The sequence below is a fragment of the Lycorma delicatula genome, chromosome 2, assembly GCF_047948215.1.
Source record: "Lycorma delicatula isolate Av1 chromosome 2, ASM4794821v1, whole genome shotgun sequence".
In the NCBI taxonomy this organism is placed as follows: Eukaryota; Metazoa; Arthropoda; class Insecta; order Hemiptera; family Fulgoridae; genus Lycorma; species Lycorma delicatula.
Genome location: NC_134456.1, coordinates 97,230,837 through 97,254,130, shown reverse-complemented (window position 1 = coordinate 97,254,130; position 23,294 = coordinate 97,230,837). Strand labels below are relative to the sequence as shown.

At 27.8% G+C, this 23,294-nt stretch overlaps 1 protein-coding gene across 2 annotated transcripts in view; it reads left to right on the top strand.

Moving 5' to 3' along the window:
• Window positions 1-23,294, top strand: part of LOC142319040 (formimidoyltransferase-cyclodeaminase-like) — a 70,443-nt gene that overhangs the window by 29,857 nt on the left and 17,292 nt on the right. For both annotated transcript variants that reach the window (XM_075355873.1, XM_075355874.1), the window contains exons 2-7: window positions 3,970-4,153; window positions 5,269-5,486; window positions 12,376-12,512; window positions 14,105-14,267; window positions 19,878-20,065; window positions 22,219-22,363. In XM_075355873.1, the coding sequence (XP_075211988.1) occupies window positions 3,970-4,153; window positions 5,269-5,486; window positions 12,376-12,512; window positions 14,105-14,267; window positions 19,878-20,065; window positions 22,219-22,363 (1,035 nt within the window). The remainder of the gene's footprint in view (window positions 1-3,969; window positions 4,154-5,268; window positions 5,487-12,375; window positions 12,513-14,104; window positions 14,268-19,877; window positions 20,066-22,218; window positions 22,364-23,294) is intronic.

The following is a 23,294-nucleotide window of genomic DNA, read 5'->3' as shown; positions in this document are numbered from 1 at the left end:
ATGAGAGAATTCCTCTACTTTCTTTGGAAGAAAATGAGGAAATAGATACTAATGGAGTTAAAATTCTAGCTTTTTGTTGTATGAAAACCTTGAATAAACAATATTTGAGGTGCAGTTACACCTCTTTCACACGATTTTAATATAACTTAAATTTTAAAAAAATTTAGAGTGCATTTAATAATTTCATTTTCCACGGATAGAAGTAAAATTCACATAACATTGTATATTCAATATTGTATTTATGTAGGACAGAATGCATGGATAGCAGTATTAATGATGTAAATAGTTGTTGACATCTCATAGATGTTAACATATTTAATAATATTGTAATTTTTTTTCTTTTACTAAGTCTTGACTGTCAAAATTTGAGATTGATTTTCTGAATTAAATTATTTTAATTATGTAACAGGAAATAAAATGAAAACTGTTAACAAATAAATGAAATTTCATTAAAAAATTCAATTTTGTAGTATATTTATACAGTTTCCTCCTGTAACAATGTGTTAATTAGTGATGATGATAATACTGTTGAATGCAACAACATTGTTAATGATAAACTATTTATAATATTATTTATTAAGGAAAAACAGTTTTAAAAATACAGAGTAATATATTCTATTGGATGTTTCAGTCTCAAAACTTTAATTAGCATAGTAACTGAACAAGTTGTTTATAAAATGAATATAGCATACAATATTTTTTTGAAGAATATAAATTACACAATTTAAGAATGATGGTTTTTATTTACAGTGAACTAAGTACAGTCAACACAAAAAAAATTGTGATCATAATCACTATTTAACACAAAACTACTCCTCGACTTTCATCAAAGGAAGTATTTCAAGTACTGTATTTGTAGAGTAGGTGTAAGGTGTAAGGTAGAGGTAAGGTGTAGAGTAGACTTTGTGTTACTCTCAAATATGTTTTGTTGTACAAACTCGTTAAAATTGCTATATCCATAGTTTATTGCTATCCATAGGTTACTGCATAGTTTATTGTTAATAAATCTTGTTGAACAGTTTTATAAAATCAAATAATTCTCTACTTTGATGTGAAAGTCTCTTTGGAAGTTTGGTAATTAAACTCCAGAATGAGGTCAAAATTTCTTTGAAGAAAGATATATATAACTTATAAAAATTTACTATAAAATTGGAGAATGAGAGGAAAATTGTGTTAATTACGCTTAGCATAAATGTTTATTATGAAATCCCTATAGGTAATGTATAAGAGTAACTGCAAAAGTAACTACCAATTTAAAATTGCTTATAACTTTCCTATATGTTGACTGACTTTGGCAAAATAACAAGATTATTTAGTGTATGAAAGAAATAACCTGCTATATTAAACTTCAGCTTAGGTACTGGCAAGTATCTATAAGTATTACAAGTATAAGTGCTTGAGAATATTTGTAACTGATTTCAGAATAAAATTTGGTGGAACATGATCAGAGCCTAAGAAATAAGTTCCTCTTAATGTGGAGTTTGAAGTTTCATGTAGTTTACCTTGTTCTTTGCCTATCCCAAAAGACAGAGGTCCAGTGTTTTGTGCAAGCCATTTTGTAGACCTATTCAACTTAGCCAATATATTTAACTTACCAATGAAAATTTATTATCAAGCCAAGCATGAGTAATACGTACAAAACACGGTGGAGGCACCAGTTTGCACAACGATAAGATTTGAACAAAGAAGCTCTCTCAAACTGAAAAAATAGACCAAACATAATTTTTAATATATTTAGCTATCAAACTGAATTCATTGTGTTATAAAGAAGAAAAGAAGAAGAAAAAAGAGTCTGTGCTGATATTATAATGTACTGCAATATAAATTTGGGTGATTTTGTATCTTTGCAGTTGGATTTACAAGGTTGTGTTGTGCCTAGAAATTATCATTTTGATTGTTCATAATTTTCCCCCATATTAACATTTGCATTGCTGCAAATGATGTTGTTAAACACCTGGAGCTAGTCATTGTAATAATCAAGGATGATTGCTCTATGTTCTTTTTAGTGATCATAATCACTATGTAAATTTTTGGCAGTAATGCAGTTTCCAGGAAGAAAATTTAATTTTAAGTATCCAGCGTTTCATGTGACCAAAGAGGTGAAAAGGTATCTTCAACGTCTACGAAGGGCAATTCAGAATAAGTGGAGAGGAATGTTGTCATCAGGCATTGTCTTTCTCCATGATAATGCTCGGCCGCATACTGCAGCTGTAACAAAGAAGCTCTTGCAGCGTTTTCATTGGGAAGTGTTTGATCACCCATCATACAGCCCGGACTTGGCTCCATTTTCACCTCTTTGCTCACATGAAACGCTGGATAGGAGGACAACATTATGGCAGAGACATCAAGCTACAGACCAGCGTAGAAACATGGCTGAAAACACAGGCGGCGTGTTCTATGACGAGGGTATTGGAAAGTTGGTACCACACTATGACAAATGTCTAAATCTGAGTGGCGACTATGTAGAGAAATAGCGTAACTATGTAAATACTTGTTACAAATAAAAAAGGTTTTTATTTTCACTGTGGTTTTAATTTTGTGATCGATCGGGCCTTGAAAAAAAAATAACCCTCATATTAATAATGGTTTAATACAAAATAAGATACTTTTCACCAAGCTAAAAAGAAGTACAATTTTAAGTAACTTCAAATAATATTTAAATGCTAATTTTATTGGATTTTATCAAGGTTAAATCAAGTAAAACCAGTTTATGGTTATTAGGAAGCAGTATGAACATGTATTTACTTATATTTTTTGAGTTTTTAATACTGTAAGCTGTACACATTTTATATATATATATATATATATATATATATATATATAATATATGTGTATCCCACATGTACATCTGCACATATGTACATGTATGTGTGCCATTGTATTATATATGAATAAGAATACACACATTCAATAACCAAGTTCAAGTTTCGTAAAGGCACATATTTTATTGTAGCATATGTTGTTCAACTGGAAAATATTTTAAATAATTAAAAAAAAACAGGTAAATAGTAAAGAGAAAAAAGGAACAATATTTAGAAAAAAATAAAAAAATAAATTTGATAAATTTCATTTTTATCTCTTTTTGTACAGCAGAGGATGATTCTTCTTGAATAAATTATTCAAAATTAAAATAATTCACCATTTGGATTTTTGGGTGGGATAAGTCAGGAAAATGTCATCATAAAATAAAATAATCATCTCATTCTTCAAATTGAAAGGTGGAATGATAGAATTTAAATAAGAAGGGTAATTGAGATAATTTAAATGAGGAATGGATAAATTATATTTTAGATTTTAAGAGAAGTAATAGGTCCAATTTTACCTGATATCTCACTACTTGTGTGCCTTTATGTACAAGCTTCAGACAGGAATTAAAGTTTCCAGACAGTCATACAAGTGCAGTTTCCAAAATACTGAGTCCCAGCAAAGTAGCTGTTGCTGGCTGCTAGAAAATGACATGATGTGGCTGAAACAATTCTCATGTCATCTATCCAAGAGATGATAAGGAAAGTGACATGGTGAGAATGGGAACAACAATCTTATAAAGGACTGCCTCTAACCAGGATACATCCATCAATTAACTTAAATTTTTTTCCAAGAATTAAAACTTAGAAATTAGTAGAGTAGGAATCAGTAAGGTAAGAAACTAAAGAATAGCAGGATTCTGTAAGATAATTAACACCTTCAAACATCTCAAAAACAGAAGTAGAAGGAATAATGAATAAAAAAAGTGTTGGGCAGGGAGAATGAGGGTTATGTTCTTAAAGAAGGGTAACTCAGTACCAAAATAAAATTCTTTAAAGAATATTTTCTTTGCTTTGTGTCTTTATTTTCTGACATATCGCATTTCTGCTATAATAACTACCAAATATAAAAATTTATTTTAGGAAATTTCTGATATGTATTTTAATAATGAAATGGAGTGTAATTTTGAGTTATATTAAGAAATAAATCATATTATTTTTCCAGACAATTGATGCAATTGCTGAAGCAATAACAGGAACAGATGGAGTAACATTACTTGATGTAGATCCTGGTTCATCAACCAACAGAACAGTGTACACATTTGTAGGAACACCAGATGGTGTGGTGAATGCAGCTCTTAATGCTGCTATTATTGGACGACAGAAGATTGATATGACCAAGCACAAAGGTAAGTCTTATTATGTACTTGCTGAGTAGTATATGATTGAAAAATATTGAATGAATATTTTTTTATCACATAAGAATATTTCTGCAAAATATTATCAAATAAAGATTTATAAAATACATAAATGTATTATTACTATTATTATTATTGAATATTAAAATTTCATCAGCATAAATTTTCAGTTAATAGTAACATGTCAACTTTAATAATAAACTTCATGAGAATGGAAGAGTTGCCAATAAGATTGATCATCATATTCAGAAATAATGTACTAGTTTATTAAGTTATGTTCATATTTTTACATGTAAATCTAATAATTTTACTTTTTTTGTTGTAATTCACTTATATTAAAAAAAAAAACAAAAAAAACAAAAAAACAATAGAATGAACATTATGTAAGCAATAGATGTAAAATAAATTTTTTATCTTACAGTAATTTTTTAAAGTAATTATAACTTTTAATAATTATTTTTATTCTGTGTAAGTGGTTCTTTAACATACTTTTTCTTATTTATTTTAAAAATTTCAATTTATTTCTATGCATATGATTAATTCATAATATTCTTTTATATCATAAGCCTATTATTTTTTTTATTTTCTCAAGTGTTCTAAAAGAAGTTTATAAAGATATCTACAGTATATCTACTGTATATTCATAAGAATATTATTATTCTTATGAAGATACAACTTATATGTAATTTATATAAATAAATAACTTACTTATAAATTTGAGACGGTAATTATTCATTGAAAAATTTTATTATAATTTTTTGTAATATTTTTACATAATAGTTACAGTATTGTGAGGAATGAATAATGGTATAACTGTGATCTCCAAAATATTTTGTAATTGAGGTAAGATCTTTACTGAAAGGTATTTATTTAAATACAGGACATTCTAAAGTCTACTTGAACATAATTAAATTAATTATCTACTATATATTTTGCAATTTAAAACAGTTATGGTTATTAACTTCTTAAGGTCATTTAACAATGTAAATAACAATAACTATAAACATTCTTTTCATCCGTATATCATCTCTTTTTATTGCAATGGAAAATATTGTTTTAAAAATAACAATAACATTAATAAAGACCGTAACACTTACTGTAAACAGGTGAACATCCTCGACTTGGAGCTATGGATGTTTGTCCTTTTATTCCTGTGAGAAATGTCACGATTGAAGATTGTATTGCATGTGCTACAAAACTTGCCGCAGCACTTAGTAAAACCCTGTCGGTACCAGTTTATATGTACGGTGCAGCAGCTAAAAAGGAATACAGGAAGACTGTCCCTCAAATTAGGTCTGGAGAATATGAAGGACTACAAACAAAAGTAAGTAAGATAGCATTGATTAGTAAATAAAAAAAATTATATCAGTACGTAAAACTCTTGTTATGTTTAGAAACATTCTTGGTAATGGAATGAAGGATAATGAAGCAACTTAAATCATGAAAAATTGGCATGACAATCATAGAGTACCTTTTTGTATCTAATGTTCTCTAGCTCATCAAAAAACTACTTTATTCAATGTCTGGCTTTCCATTTGTCTGTAGTTAAAGACAGACTTGTCTAATAAAATGTTTTAAAATCTGATTTACCACTGTTATAAAAAGTACTGCTGTTTTAAATAGAATTCCCGAATGGTTTGATTATTATATTTTAATACTATATGTCATATGACTATCTTTGTTTACATATCGTGATATTATTTACTATATTATATTATTATATTATTTACGTTACATGATTTTCTAATTATAACCTTTTTATAACTATGGAAAACTTAAATTTTTTTAGTCATAATTTTATCATTATCAGTCAGTATGACCTCATTATTAAGTGAATTAACGTTAGTTTCTTAGCATATCTCTTTTGAATATATTGATAAAAATTTTCTTTAATACAATCCAAATTTTCTTTAAGAAAGACTTCTGAATGCATAATATATGAGAAATTAATCCTTAAACTACCAATGTTATCAACTATTCATAAGGAAAAGAAATTTGTTAATGAAGTAAACATAACTTCTTCAGTGCAAATAAATTTTACCTTTTTCAAACATTTTCAGTTATCACAAGTGATGTAATAATTTCAACATGGACTTTGGCCTGATGTAAAATGACACATTGGAATAATATTCCATGTACCTCTAAAACATACTTTTACTATACAACAGAATAGGAGTGATTAAATTTCTTTTTAAATGATTAGCTGGCCTTCATGGCATCAGTAGTAGCATCTCTGCCTTTCATCTGGAGGTCCTGGGTTTGAATCCTGGGCAGGCATGTCATTTTTACACACGCTGCAAATCATTCATCTCATTCTCTGAAGTAACAATACCTAATGGTGGACCTGGAGGTTAAAAAAAAATGATTAGGCAATATTATCACTTCAAAAAAAGAAAAAAAAGCTGTAATAAAAAAAAAACTTGGGATTTCCTTTTCATATTTATGGAGCAGCATATCCGCTCATTCCTGATGTGTTATTTGTGGTGTATAATCTATATGCTGTGCTGATGAGAATAAAACAATTATGTGTGTTTATATTTAACAAATAACATACATACTTCCTTGTACTTACTACTGAGTCAGCCGATAAACTCATGAGTACAAGTATTATATAAACTTTTTTATTGCTATTGCAGGTAGTTTAATTTTTTCAGTTCTGATTAAAAGCATTATATATTTATTTTAAAGTATATATCCATAGCAATTGTTTATTACTACAATGTTGGCACAACAGATACTGGGAGCTATACCTCAACCACAATAAGGCTGATATGATAATACTTTGCCATGTTAGTTTTTTAAAGTCCACTTCAGGATGGTTAGCTCTTAATGAATAAATATTTTTATTTTATTAAACTCCTGTATTTTAACATAATTTGCATTGCAATGCCTAATAAAATTATAAGGAAAAAAAATGGAATATTTGATCTGTCCTATCAGACTTAGTAATTTATATTTGGCAGATAAATATATTTTCTCCCCAGATCAGTAATATTTGCAATTAAATGTTTAAAATCCAGGCATTAAATTTTATTTCAAAACAAAGTTTGTAATTACAGTTATATTAGCAAGTGAGAGTAAGTACACTAACTAATAATAATTTTGAATGGAAACATAATGTGTAGTGAATGATAAAATTATGTGTTACCGAGTTATATCTAAGATTTTTTTTAACAGCAAACCAAATCAAATTCTATAACAAACTGTATTTTTTTTTTCAAAATGTTATCAATTGTCTTACAACTATCTTCATTGTCTAGTGCTGCTGTTCTTACCCTGGTGTCAGTTAATATTACTACTGGTGACTTTTTTAATTAATCAGACACATACTTAGAATGTGATCATAAAATGTGTTGAATTTAAATTGTGTTTGTACATCTAGTGTAATTGTATATAGTATTGTATATATATATATATATATATATATATATATATATATAAACAATATATAAAATATAAATATATTTCATAATGTTTAAGTGCATTAAAATATAGCCAGTTTTGTGTATGAGTACTATTATGGTTGCTATCAATGATTGATAATATGTGGTTTGGGCCTATAAGATGTTTGTTAAATGCTGACTCTGTAACTGTGTGGTAACTTTCTATCATACTTACATACATAGTTACCAACAATAAACATGTTTACAAGATAATATACTTGAACAAATATTTTGATAATACCATTTAATTGTTCCAAGGCAACACAAGGGAATGTGAACTATTAACATAATACACTGAAAATTAAATTTTATTGTTAGATATGAACATAATAATTAAATAAATTTTTTGACCTTACAGTCACAAATATCAACCAACAAAAAATACATTTTTAAATTACGTATAAAACTAGTAGTGTCAGATACTCTTATTCATAATAGGCACAATATAAACTATTTAACAGATCCATGTCATCTGAAGACCATGAAGAACTCAGCACCATAAAATATCTAGCATATAAAAATGGATGTAACAATATAATTGTTGACACATATCTACACAAAAATAAAAATAAATAATGAATAAAATTCAATGATAACAATGATATACAATACAAAAACACATATTAACATATATATATATTTTCTCTTTCAGAGAAAACTTCATAAATTAAAAAAAAATTCTGCATATATGAGTAGTGTAGCCTTCATATATATAATACAATTTCCACAAAAAACACAAGGCCCCTGAAATATATAACCTGAATTTTTTGATTGCAGACTGTTTTATTCTGATCAAGCAAAGGTAGAATCACGTTAAAACAATAACAATATGATCTCATTAAATCCCTCATTAGCAGTATAGTCAACAATCTTACAGACATTAACTGACTATCATTGACATTTTATATATATATATATACACAAAAAAAGATGACATCTTAACATACTTGAACTTCAAGATATATTTGTGCATATAGTACATACAATGATAAACTAAATGAATTGACAAAATACATATTCAACACACTGTTTGGACTAATACTAATATTTATATACTTATCTGAAAAAGAAAAACTGGTAATAGTACCATCTACAGACAGTAGAGTGAGAATAGCAACTCTAGTCATTGACATTGGTTGCAAAGATATCTAGAAATGTTTTGATGTAAGTTATAAGTAAGTATATTTTGAAGTATGTTTATTATAAAATTTAGTTTGATTTGTCATTACATAAGTTTATATTTTTTCTTATCATAGATTCTCATGGACAAAAACATAGCAAGTATCTAAAACTTAGTTCTTTTCCATTTTTCTAAATTCCATCATATTTTTAATGCACAGAAATAGGTGGGATTTGGAAGTGATTTAGGGTTTTGAAAGGGTTAGAAAATTAGCTACAGTAGACTTTTTTAATAATGAAAGTTGTAAAAATAGATTCTGAAGAAGTGTGAAATATAACAAAAGAAAATTTTTTATAACTTTTACTTTTAAAAGTTTTGCTGAGACAATAATTTTTTAAAACTTTCCAATTTCTAAATAATTAATGGAAAATAATTAATTTCTTAATTATTTCTGGATATCAAATTTTAAATCAGCTTAGCGTAAATTTTATAATACAATTTATATTATTTACTATACTATGATTAGTATTATTCTCTCTTTGTATACTCTGAGCTTACCAGAAAGGCAGTACAACCAGGCAATTGGTCTGGAACTCACAATTTGTTAACATGGCAACAGCTCTGAATTTTTTTGCATTTAATAAATAATGCAAAAGTATTCTTCATAGCTCCATTTAAGTGGAGCTATTAAGTAATCAAGTACATATGTTGGAATTCCAGTGATTAGGTTATTGGAACCATACTCTATTACTCATAATGTTTAATTTATACATAAATTTACTCTATTACACATACGTAGAGAAAATGTTTATTAAGAAAGGCGCAAGTATATGTAAACCAGATATGCTTCCAATTGATAAGTAAAGAGGATGAGATCAATTAAGCTCATAAAATGGAGGTTGATTGAGCTATCCTACCCAGACTACATAAATTTTATTTCTATTGATTGGGAAATCACAATTATTTTGATATTTTATAGTTATATATGACAGCTCTTCCCATACAATGTTCTGGGTAAAAAAAAAAATGTATCGATGAAGAAGAGCTTTGCTGATAATCTAAAAAAAGTGGTTAGTCAACAATTTCTTAGCTCTATTATTTCAGCTAATCGATCATCAATTTTATTAAACTGTCAAGATTACTGATTTTTCATCATTACTCTTCTTGTTTCATGTTTAATACTATAGTATTATCCTTTTTGTATGACTACCATATATATGTTTTCTTTTAATTTAACAACCATATTCAGTATATCTTGGATTTTTGTAATTCTTATAACTGGTTTGATTTTTTTTATACATAGGCCTTCATTTTATTTTTACTTGATACGTATTTATTATGCTTATACTAGTATAAATAAATTTTCTGATATACGTACTATGGCTAGTATCCTTGTTGCTTTATTTCCAGTTGGCGGTTATCAGCATAGGTGGTAAATGCAAAAGCATGTTATAAGATCTGCACCTTATATCAGTCTTTATTTCATTCAAATTTTTTAACATTTTTTATAAAGTAAATTTGATGATCCTTATCTAGACACACATTTCTGATGATATTAATTTATTTGCCTTTCCAAAATATTACAAAAAGTAAAAAAATATATAACATAAAACATGAAGTTTAAAAATTAGATCAAATAATGCATGTAGTATTTTAAACTAGATTATTCAAAAGATTTCACTTTGCCACCAACTCTTGGTTTAAAATAATTACACTCATTGCTAATTATTTATTTATTCTAGATTAGTGTACCAATTTAGATTTCTATTTTCTAGAAACTTAATTACTGAATGTCATGTAAGAGTGAGTCCCTCATGTACTTTAGTACATTATGTGTTCTCTTCTTGTTTGAGAAAAATATTTGAAAATAATTATCTATTTAAAGTACATACAGCACATCACACAGTTGTGTGCCATGCTTGTTGATTAGATTTATTAAAGTAACGACTAAAAGTACTTTTATTACTTGCTAAAAAAGTTATTACTGTAAAGTAATAACTTTTTTAGCACTGTTTATTTAGTAGAGGTAATAACAATCTATAAAAATAATCTGTAAAAACTATCTTAGATCTTTGAGAACTAAAAATTTATCCTGATATCACTAAAATACAGGATGGGCCATATTGATGGGACACATTTAAAATGCATTTGCGGAGCATATTGAACACAAAATTTATTACGAACTATGTGGAACACATTGACAAAGGATGGAGTTTTGCACTGTGTTCAGTGTTTGAAAATTAGATCCCTTAGATGGGCACCACCTTGACGAGAACATTCTTTGTCCCTAACGATCATATTCAGCATAGTTTGGTGTAGGTTTTTGGCAGGGATGCCTGTTATCTCTCTTTGGGTGCTGTCCTTCAGTTCATTGATGGTAATGGGGTTTGTGGTGTACACCTTCTCCTTTAGATAATCCCACAGGAAATAGTCCGGTGGATGTAGATCAGGGGATCTAAGGCTGATTCTGGAGATGAGGGGTCCCAGGAAGTGTTGTCATTGACACTACTACAGTATGACTGGTGGCACCATTCTGCTGCATCCATATATCTGTTAGGCCAAGCCTAGTGCTCAGCGGTGACTGTGACAATGTCATTATGTTTATTTTTTAAAAAATAGGGACTTATCAGACAGGCATGACTCATTGCACACCACACAGTAACCTTGGCAGTAGACAATGGTATTACATGCAACAGTTGCGGATTTTGTCTAGCTCAGAATCGATAGTTATGTTTATTGACATAACCACTGAGATGGAAATGAGCTTTGTCAAACATGATAATGCACAACATCACAAATGATAATGCATGCATCACAGACGTGTGATTTGCACAAAGTCACCTTTGCTGAATAGCCAATCACAGGATGTGGTTCATTGAACCTTATCTTTGTCGAACAATTTATGCACCACCTGTACCTTGTATGGATATAGTTGTAAGACTTTTTAAGGATTTGCCGCACACTGATACGTGGAATATGCACTTGACAAGACAACTGCCAAGTTGACTTCTTTGGACTTTGGTCGTGGCATTGGACACACGTTCAATGTTTTATTACACTATGTGACAATCGAGATTCCCCAGTGGACCGTTTTTTGTTCATGTTTGCGGTTTCATGAAAGTTGTGAACAGCACGCAATATGACCTTTCGGGAGAGTGCTACCCGTTTCTTAAAATGTTGTTTGAAATGCCGTTGTGCTCTGATGGTGGAGCTTCCACTACTGAAGTATGCCTCCACAATGTATGAAATTTCAATGTTGGTCCACATCACGATAATTTCCTGCCACAATAAAAGAATCAATAACTCCCATCCTTACACTTCCTGTTATGCTATATGAAAGACATGCATGACTGTTATTGCTCGCAGTATTCAAATTATAAATACATCCCATCAATGTGACCCACCCTGGTACTACATTATTATTAATAAAATGTTCTTCTTAATCTGGATTGTAGTTATAAATTTTTCAATTTGTTATATATTTTTGGCTGAAAAAATTACATAAAATTAGTTACAAAAGCAGTTATTATTTGTTATTATGACAATATGTATTAGTTTTTGTTTATTTTGAGTTAATATTAAAATATAAAAGAAAAACTTAGTAATACTGATGTACAGCTGAATTAAATACTCTAATTTGTTCTCTTTAGATTCTTCAAAAAGAGTGGGCACCTGATTATGGGCCATCTACATGGGTTCCAGAGTGGGGAGCTACAATGGTTGGCGTAAGAGATTTTCTGATTGCATATAACATTAATTTACTTTCTACAAAAGAACAAGCTCACAGGTATAATATATTGACTCATTCAAGAATATCAAACAAATTTTCTTTGCTGTTGTTAAGTTTAATGTTGTAATTTTTATGTATTATATGAATGTATGATGTAGGACTTGAGTAAGTTGTGGAACAAATGAACAAAAGAGTATTTTTTTGTGCATTTATTCTATCTAAGAGTTAAAGACAAATATGCTGTCCTGATTTTCCTTATTTGCTCTCTAAGTTAGAAAATTAAATTCTGACCTCTATGATATGACTGAAAAACCTAGGTTTTTGCCTGGGGGGGATTCTTTATGAATCCCACCCCAGGCAATTTTCAGAAGAAAAATCAAAATAAGTGGTTCAAACTACAATATTTAATTTAATTTAAAAGAAATTATTATGATTAATTTAACTGAAATATTTTAAAACTATAAGTGAGGTATATATATGCTTTGAATAAAACTTTTTAAGTTTTTAAAACTAATTTGTTATATTGAAATATTATCAGACTTTTGTGGCTGTGGTTTATATATATATATATATATATATATATATATATATATGAACCAAGTATTTTACAAAAAAATTACCAGATGACATAAAACATGTTAATGAAATAATTACAGAATATAATTCAAAAAGCTCTCTTAATAATCCCACACACAAACTTTGAGCTTACGTAGCAATAACACCAAGCAAAAACAAAAAAAAAATCTAAAAAATTTGAGAGTAAAATATTTTTTTAATGGATAGTGTCCTCCCCAAATTTGCTTATAACAATCTGCAATTTTCATGAACTACTGAATGCAGGAAAGAGGAAAGACCTTAACAATACTGAAGCAAAAATCGTAAAGTAGTATATAAAAAAAATTTAATGGATTGTATTTGTCCTGACAGGAAAGTAATAATAAAACCCTTAATTAAAAAAAAAATTACCCTAACAAGGGAACATAATATAAGTTAAAACTACATACAATATAAGTTTATTTCTTCTATTTTTAAAATTATGTAATTATATAATTTATGATAGGATCCACTTCTCAAATGACAGGTTAGACGCTGACAAATGGCTTCATGTAAAATAATAGAAATAAAATTTCACTGCCAAGAAAATAAATATTTTGTTTTTTATTAAAGCTCATACGTTTACAAAAGGAATAATTTAAGTTGGTTGGTCAACAAAACATGCAAAAATTTAATTCCATAGTTTTTTGAAAACTTTATGTACAGTGGATTATTTAACATTGAATTCGCTGGACTTCATATACTAAAAATCTAGTCCTGTGTATGTTTGATAAAAATATGGCAATATATAATTTTACTTGGTCTGATATTTATCTTGTTTAAATGTGACTCCAGAATGTTGTGGTAGCAGTTTTTTTGGCAGATTGTTATAATAATCATAAACCAGTCATTGTATATTATTTCTTTTTATGGAACACAATCCTTTTTGAATATTCTCTTTATCTGCAACTAATAATATGCCAGCTGTACTACTTCATCGTATAAAATTATTCTTATGTGAGACACTATAAATATTTTGAAGTATTAATTCATGTTTGTGTAAAACACAAACATTTTGCTATGATTACTTTTTATGCATTTTTTTAACATTGTAGAATTGCACTCAATATAAGAGAAACTGGTAGAGGAGAAGAAAGCCCAGGACGTTTGAAGGCAGTACAAGGTATTGGTTGGTGGTTAGATGAAGCAAATCTTGCCCAGGTTTCTCTCAATTTGTTAAATTATAAAGTCACTCCTATACACAAGGCTTATGAAGAGGTAAGTTAATACAAATTATATTATGATTTGTTTATTATTGTTACATCAAATATTAGTATTGTTCATGTTTTGTGGGAGTTAAATATTTAGGTAACAAGAGGATGGGAAAACAAAAAAATACAAGGATTTAAAATGGGAAGTGTAGTTACAGATAAAAGAGATGAATACTACAAAGAATATTTTGTAGGTAATTAAAATACTGATTTAAGAGCTTCATAAGAGTCTAGAGCAGTGATTCCCAAACTGTGCGCAGTGGCACTACAGGGAGCTGCAGCCTCTTCACAGGGGTGCCAAGAAATATTGCAAAAGCTTCATAATTAATTGAACCAAGACATTTATAATTATTAATTTAATGTTAATAAAGTAAAAAAATAATGAAGATACAAGAGTTTTATTTATTTTTATCTCTTACTTACAAGTACTTGTACTTTTACTTAGGGTAGAGCGTGATGGAGAAATTTAATTGAAAAAGGGCACCGCAACTTGGAAAGGGTGCCATGACTCAGAAAATTTTGGGAACCACTGGTCTAAAGGGAAAATCATATTCACTCCAAAACTTTACTGACTGAATGCCTTTTGCTACTAATAAAGTGTAACTGAACGATATAGTATAATTTGGAAAGTGTTTCATGGATTGATCTCCTGTCAAATATGAAAAATATAGTATATTAAAAAATATATAATAAAATTTACATACCTCAAGAATAGTAATTTTCAATTCTTTTTTAAATCTTGTCTTTTAGAAGTTGGAACCAAATTAAAAACAAACAACTACTACGAACTTATGAACCCTAAATTTGAAAAAAGGTACTTGTAAAATTGAAAGCAAACTGAAAAAATTACCTTTTGTTGCAGTTTTTTGAAGACAGTTTTATTACTACTTTTCCAGTTTAATTTATTCAATTTTTTGTTTTATTATTATTATTATTTATAATTTGGATAGGCCTACAGGATATCCCCTGTGTACATGAAAAGGTTGGCTGTAAAAAATGTACAAGGAAGAAACATATTTTTTTTTATAAGACTAAGAAAAGGAAGGCCACAATAAATGATAGAGATTACTATCAAGTATGAGATAAGGCTCTCTGGAATGAGAAAATGTTTGTATTGCATATTAGTGAAAATAAAATTGAAGAAAAGAGGCTGCAACCAAACAGAATTAAGGCTCTTTCAGATGCATGAATATATACTTTTTTATCTTAACCAAAGTATATACTTCAACTAATTTTCTTGTACATCTACTTGAAATACTTTGAAAATAACAATTAAAACAAAATTCAGATTATTCTACCAAACAAATCTAACATTAAAGAAAATTAGAACAAAAGTTGAAAACATCTTCAAACAGTTTATGTATATAATATTATTTTTTGTTAAAAGAAATCTTCCACTTAAGTTTGGGGGAAAAATTACAAGATAAAGGAACTTCTTTTACAAAATAAAAAAATAATCATTAAAATTGATCCAATTGGTAAAGAGAAAATCTTGGACAGATATAAAATAAATACATGTAGGTCAAATCAAGAATTTCCTTATTTTATTGAAGTCAGTTATAAATAAATTTTGCTGCTTATGGTAACATATACATAAAAAAAATATACAACTGTACTACAAGCACACTGTGATAATGAATATTTGTAGGATAGATAGAATAATATTTAAAAGTAAAAATGAGTTGAAAACAAAGATGTCAGGTGAATTTAATAATTATGTTAATGTAACCTGGGTCATGGAAAAATTTTGCCTCGGCTACATTTAAATTAAAAATTATTACAGAATGTATTCTTTAATATATCTTCATATTTAAAATTTTAGCAGTGTTTAACCAAAACTCTTCTTTTTTGATAATATAAATAAAAAAATACAAAAATAAACGGGTAAAATTAATTAATTTAAAAGATAAGTATTCCTTTTACTTGGTAAAGGTGAAAATATTTCACTTCCAATCCATGCATTGAGAATGAGAAAGGAAAGAGCATCAAACAGCAGCTTACTTGTTATTTAAGAGTAAGTTCTGCTTTAGGTAGGTATTCTTATTAAAATTAATACAATCAAAGCAATTCAAGAAGTGGCAGTTCATTAAAAGCATTACAGAGTTCTTTATTACATGACTGCCCAAAAAGAAGAATAATGTACTTAGGGTGTATGTATGTAAGTTTGTTCCACTGTAGCAGTTTACCGTAGGCTATACATATTAACTTAGCAAAAACAATTCTTTTGTTATTGTATTTGTCTGTATTTCACTCTGTGCTGATGTCCCAAAGACAAAAGTGTAAAAACCTCTTACCACCAAGAGTACAGAATTCGATAATGCTTCTTACCTTATGCTTGTTATTTTTTGTAATAGTGCTTTTGAGGTTCCAAATCACACATTAAGTTCAAACCATTAAAATTATAACATATAAAAATATGTAGTTATAAATATTAAAAAATATAAAATCAAAAAATTACAAATTTTTTTATTATGCCACAAAATAAAAAAAAAAATACTACCGGACATACTGGTTAGGAAGTTAAGCTGATAAGCATTCATTACCGCCGAAGACACTAAACAAAATGTAGGCTAATAAATACACACGAAAATACGGTACAGTAATCACATGTTTCCTCAGTGATAATCAGTTTATTTGAAAAAATCGTTAATGAATGAAAAATACAAAAGGCTATTTAACATGAATAGTAAAATATATCATTGTTTATATAAAACACGGTTCACTTTTAAATTCAAGGATTGTGTTTTTAAAAGTTTTTCAGATAAAATAAAAACAATATTAAAATTATAAAAAGTGAAGAATAATTGGGTCTTTCATAAAAAAAACTGAATTTAATTAAAATCGATTAAAAAAATTGTTGCTAGTTGTCTGACGTTTATTCAGATGCAGTGTAGTCAACCATTTTTCTAAACCCGCCACCGCAGAAAACCCGGATTCTGGTAAATCATCTTTTGACTCGACGAATCGTCGAACAGAATCAACGTTACCCGTAACTCCCATTAAAGTTGGAGGCGGTTAGTTCATCATTGTCGTTATCTGAATCAGTCTCTATGGTGTCATTCTCATTTGCCTTTGCGTTAATCGTATTGATTACAATAGCTTCGTCAGTCGGGTATTCGGCTCCTACCAAATCCTCCTCTATAGAAACACAATACCGAAAGTTACATCGCTGGGTAAAACATCGGTAACTGATTGCCATTCATTATCATCGTCGTCATCATCACCATTATTGTTGCTAGAATAAATGTTTTCACTGCTACTTTGCTCACATTCGACAAAGTAACGGGTTGTGGGTTTTTAAATCCAGCTTTTTTAAAACGGTTAAAAATTGTTAGCTTAGTCTTAACATTCCAAGATTTTTTAACTTCCCATAGACAATGAAGAAGATTAATTTCTGATAACGTTTTCATTATAATACTTTTTTGAACATTTGCTAAAATTTTGTATAATGCCCTGATCCATTGGTTGGAGTTTGGAAAGAAAACTCATTTTATCGATAACAATTCCTGAGGAAACGATTTTGGATATGCCGGGCAGTTGTCAATAAATTGAATAATTTTTCTATTTTTCGAATGATAATAATGATCCGATTTGAATTACCATTTTTCGAAGATTTTACTAGTAACACACGCTTTTCTATTGTATTCGTACTAATTAGGCAAAGATTTTAACGTTAGCGAAACAACGTAACGTAGATTTTTAGATTTACCAATTAAGAGAGGTTTCAATTTTTAAGTCCCTGAGATGTTTGCACCTACAAGAACTGTGATGCGGTCTTTATTTTGTTTTCCACCATGTTATTTATCACCATTGATAAATTTGTCAGGTAAACATTTGTAAAACAATCCAGTTTCGTCAGCGTTAAAAATGTCCGATTCGTTGTATGTGCTCATAATTTCTTTTAAGGTACTGTTTATCCACGTATTACAAACTTCTTCATTTACACTGGCACTTTCACCACAAGTATTTTTAAAAATTATTCCACGCCTATCTAAACTTATTAAGTCAACCCACACCAGCTTTGAAATCCATACGATTGAACTGTTTCGCAAAGTACTCGTCTTTTTCACGTAAATTTGGGCCACTGATAGGTAAATTTTGACTGTTTTTAAACACATCTAAAACACTATAAGAACACTCTTGTGTACTGTAGCAAACAAACCCAAACAGACATACGAAAACAATGCGTATGAGCTGAGAAGGTTATAAAGACCTATTGACCGATACTTCTTACGACTAACGAGTTCTGGTGAATACTGACGCCTGATGTATAAGATTTTGCTTCCCGTTTTACTGTATGTTGATTCTTCCTTATAAGTCAATACTTATAAGACCCATATTCCTCTGTACCAATGTATTATATATTTATAATAAAAAACCAACTTGAACTACCCAAGTACAGAATAACAAAGTAAATGAAATGACACTTACTTACCCCGCATCATCAGTAGTATATAAGATATAAATATATATAAAGTTACGTATCAAACATATATATTTTTTTTAAATTAAAATTAAAAGATTAAAATTACAATCATATATACAAAAAACATAGTCAAATAATTAAACATATATATATATATATATATATATATATATATATATATATATAAATGTATATAGTCATATATATATAAAATAAATTGAAATAAGGAAACGTTCATACAAACATGTGTCTGAAAATGCTTTGTTATTGAGTTACGGCTAACAAAAACATTTGCTTGGATTCAGTTCTCTCAGTGAAATTTCAGTATATTAGGGTTAAAATTAATGTTTTTTGACCTATAAAATTGAATAAAACAGGTTTCAGAACTGCATTTCTCATAGTTTTCATGATATCCTAAATAAAACAGAGAAATTAAGTGATGAAAAACTTTTTTTGCTTTGAAGTACAACAATTTTGTTAAATGAGTTATAAATGCATAGATTTTATTATCAAAATGTGTAGAAAATTTTATTTTGAGAAAATTGATTTAAGAAAGTCTATGAAAAACAAAAAAAAAATCAACTTTTATTAATAACAAGAGAAAAGTCTTATGAATTTGTAAAAATTAAAAACAGCTGTTTTTCGTACAATAAATTTAGACCTTTGAAAATTTAAATATGTTTAATTTACTTTTAAAAAGTATTCTGTGGTTTATACTCTAATAATCTATTACATGACTGCCCAAAAAGAAATGTAGTATATTTAGGGTGTGTAGTATTTCTTTTCCACTGAAGCAGCTCAACAGCTAAACCCATTTAGATGTACGACCCTGAGTTGGAATCCTTACCTTTTAAGGAGTGTCATAGGCTATATAAATATATATATGTTCAAATAAATTAAAAAAATTATACTATATATTAAGTAATTAAATTGTCACCCACATACTCTTTAATTATCCTATATTAGTAATTATTCTATATTAAAAAACCAATTTTTTTTGGCAGTTGTGTTTTTTAATTTTTAATATTTATCTCTTGTTTTTGATTATAAAGTAGTAGAAGTAGTAATGATATTAAAAAAAAAAAAATTCTAGGTGATATTTATAAATTATGTGACAATTATTTAATTTTTTATTAGTTTCAAAATTATTTTAAAAGGAAAATGAGAACTTTTTCTATGTTTTATTTTAAGGTTTGTAAAGATGCAAATGAATTAAATGTTGCTGTAGTAGGATCTGAAATAGTTGGACTGGTACCACTGGATTCTATTCTTCAAGCTGCAGAATTTTATATAAAAAAAGAAAAACTTTTTGTACTTGAAGAAGATCAAAAAGTATGTTTGGCACTATCACGATTAGGACTGAAGGATTTTAATCCAAAGTAGGTACCAATTTTTAAATATATTTCTGTATTTGTGTAATGAAATCAGTAGTACATTCTTAAAAAAAAAGAAAATGGTTCATACTCTGACTTCATTTTTCTGGAAAGAACTGAAATCATGCTTTAGTTTTTATCACTCTTTTGACAACTTACTTTCAAGGTAAAGGTATTCATAATGTTGAGTAGTTTCCTCCAGAAACATCCAAAAGAATTTCTTCCAGATAAAAGAAAAAAGAAATGAGAAGAAGATAAGTTCCTAGTTCTATTAATTTTGATTTAATTCCATTATATTTTGTTATTAGCTATGTTTATTTATTCTGCTTTTTTATATAACCTTTTGTGTTTGGAATAAATCTATCATTAGAAATGAAAATAATATAAAAATTATTTACTTTAAAATTGACAGTTTCAAAGTGTATGATCTTTTTTAATAGGTATCAACCTTTTCTTTTCTTTTTTTAACCTCTGGGACCACTGTTAGGTATTGGTTTACAGGATGAGATGGATGATTTGTAGTGTGTGAAAATGCCATGCCTGACTGGAATTCGAACCCAGGATCTCCAGATGAAAGGCCCAGATGAAAGATGAAAATAGGTGTTAACCTAGATACTCTTATTATCACCATTCAGTCCATCTGACTGTTTGTTTAGTATATCTCCTGAATTACTGTAGAGAAATCACTAAATTCATTTAAAGCATGAAATGATTTACTGCACAAATATAAAATTCAGGAGTTTCAAAAATTTTAATGGACATCACTGCAAATGTAAGACTAAAAATTTCATATAACGTTATAAAATTCCAATTTACCATGAGATAGTAGCGATAAATTTATCTTACTTAAAAAAAAGTAATGTACAGAACATTATTAAAAAATATTTGGCATTGTTATGAATGGTTGATATTTTATCAATGTTTATTTATTTATATGCTACTCTAATAATTGTCTGCCATGATATGAAATAAAAATATGAACCACTGAAAGTTAAATACTTATTATTAGCAACTAAATCTACGCAATAAGGTTCACTAATTTTAAAGAAATTGCCTTTTTTTATGCATTTAATTTTGTTGGTATCTTATAGTTTAAATATAGTGTAGATAAGAAGTTGATGATTGATGCTTAATATATTTCAAGTTTTATGTGAATATATTAATTAATTTTCAAGTTATAACTTCATAATTTCTAAAGAATGGAGCAAATGCTTTTATTTAAACAAAGGAAATCCTTCCTTTAGAGTGCAGTGATTTCTATAGACATATTTTTTGTGCCAGTAAATGTTTTATTTATAATATATACCTTTAAAATATATAAAATGAATTTAAAAAAATCGTATTAGTTGTATCAATTTTGATTTATTTATTTACATTAAAAAAAATTACAAATTATTATTGTACCAGACCTAGATGCTTTGCTGTGTGAAGCAAGCTGTATCACATACATCTTCTAATAAATGTTTTAAAAGTTGCACTAATGAATAAAATATTATAAAGTAGATCAAATTTATTTTTATTTTTAACTTTTTTTATGAACTGTAATCTTCTGAAATTAAGTCATACAAATCTATAAAAATTATAATTCAGCAAGTTTTCAACTGCAGTACACTTTAAAGCAAAAGTTATAAAAAATTGTATGTGATTATATGCAATTTTTTGCATTAAATCAAGCTTCTTTTTCAGAGACTACCAGTACTTTTGTACTTCCTAATCATCCCGTACAACATTAAATTTTAGCATTCGAAACCAAGGTACATTGATTACATAAATATCTATTTTCACAAAATGTGAGCTACGGATATTACCCTGTTTCTATATAATAATAAAAAAATACTTAGAGACTTAATAGAAATTGTGTTTTGATTTTTAATTTTTTTCATCAATTTCATGAAGTTTAAATAATTTAGAAATATTTCTATTTTTTAGGAATTTAGATAGACAGTTATATAAATAAAGTATAAAATAAATGAAAATTATGAAAAAAATAACAAAATTTTCTAAAGCCTAAAGAAATAAAAAAATTATAAAATAATATATTGTCTTGACCTGTTTTAATATTCATTTAATGATGACGTATTCTTTGTAAAAATAATTTAATGAAGGAACATTCATCATACTCCAATACTTATTCTGACGTTACTTTCTATGCTTAACAGGAAACGAATAATAGAATATTGCCTAGTTGAAAATAATAATTCAGATTCTTTATTAAAACTGTCTGCAGAAAAGTTTATTCGTGTAGTCGGGGCCAGGACTTCAGCACCAGGTGGTGGTTCAGTATCAGCCTATGTGGGAGCACTAGTAAGTACATATATTGTAATTCTAAAATGAGATACTTATTATAAAATATTACTCTTTCAGGTATTAACAAATAGATGTCTGTGATAGATTAAGTCCCTGTTAAAATGGAAAATTTTATTAATCCATTAAAATATTTATTGTCCAAACATCTGTCAATAGAAATAGTAGTGTACATGAGGTATAATGACATGGTGTCTAGCTGACAATGTTACATAATCAAACATATTCATGAATAATATTATATATTTTTTATTCAGAGAGATTTATTTTTAGTACTACACAGTAAAAATGAATTTATTTTACAAATTATCATATTTCATTTGCCTCCATTAAATGAGCATCCTTAACAATGAAATTATTTATATTTTATGTCAGCTTCCTTTAAGTTTTTCTGAAGAAAGAAATATTCCTCAGCAGTAGTATTGTATTTCTATATGCTTATTTTTTTGTAATGCTTGTCATGTAATTATATGATAACTACATAGTAGAAAGATATTTATTAAAAAAAAAAATGAGTATGATATTAATTCTTTTCTTATGAGAAAGTTGAGTTATTGCATAAATGATATCAAGAGTTAATATTTCTGAAAACACCTTTAAAACTATTACTAACTTTAATTGCACTGTTATGCTTGAGATTATAATCAAATATATTCATTTAAATCTTTTTTTGGTTCTCTATTTACTTTCTATTAGCCTTCATATGGCAGAAGTTTCTGCTGATTATTTAATAATCTGTAGGTTTTATCAAAGAAAACTTTATACTAACTTCAATAAGTTTTTATGTTTGTATTTACATGTGCATGAGCTACAAAGAGTTCTGTTGACTAAAGTAGAAGAAATGTAATAGTAAGGGCTACAAATATCAGAGTAGCTTATTATCAACAGTAGTGTACTCAAATATTTAAAAAAAATGTTATTAATTTATTAA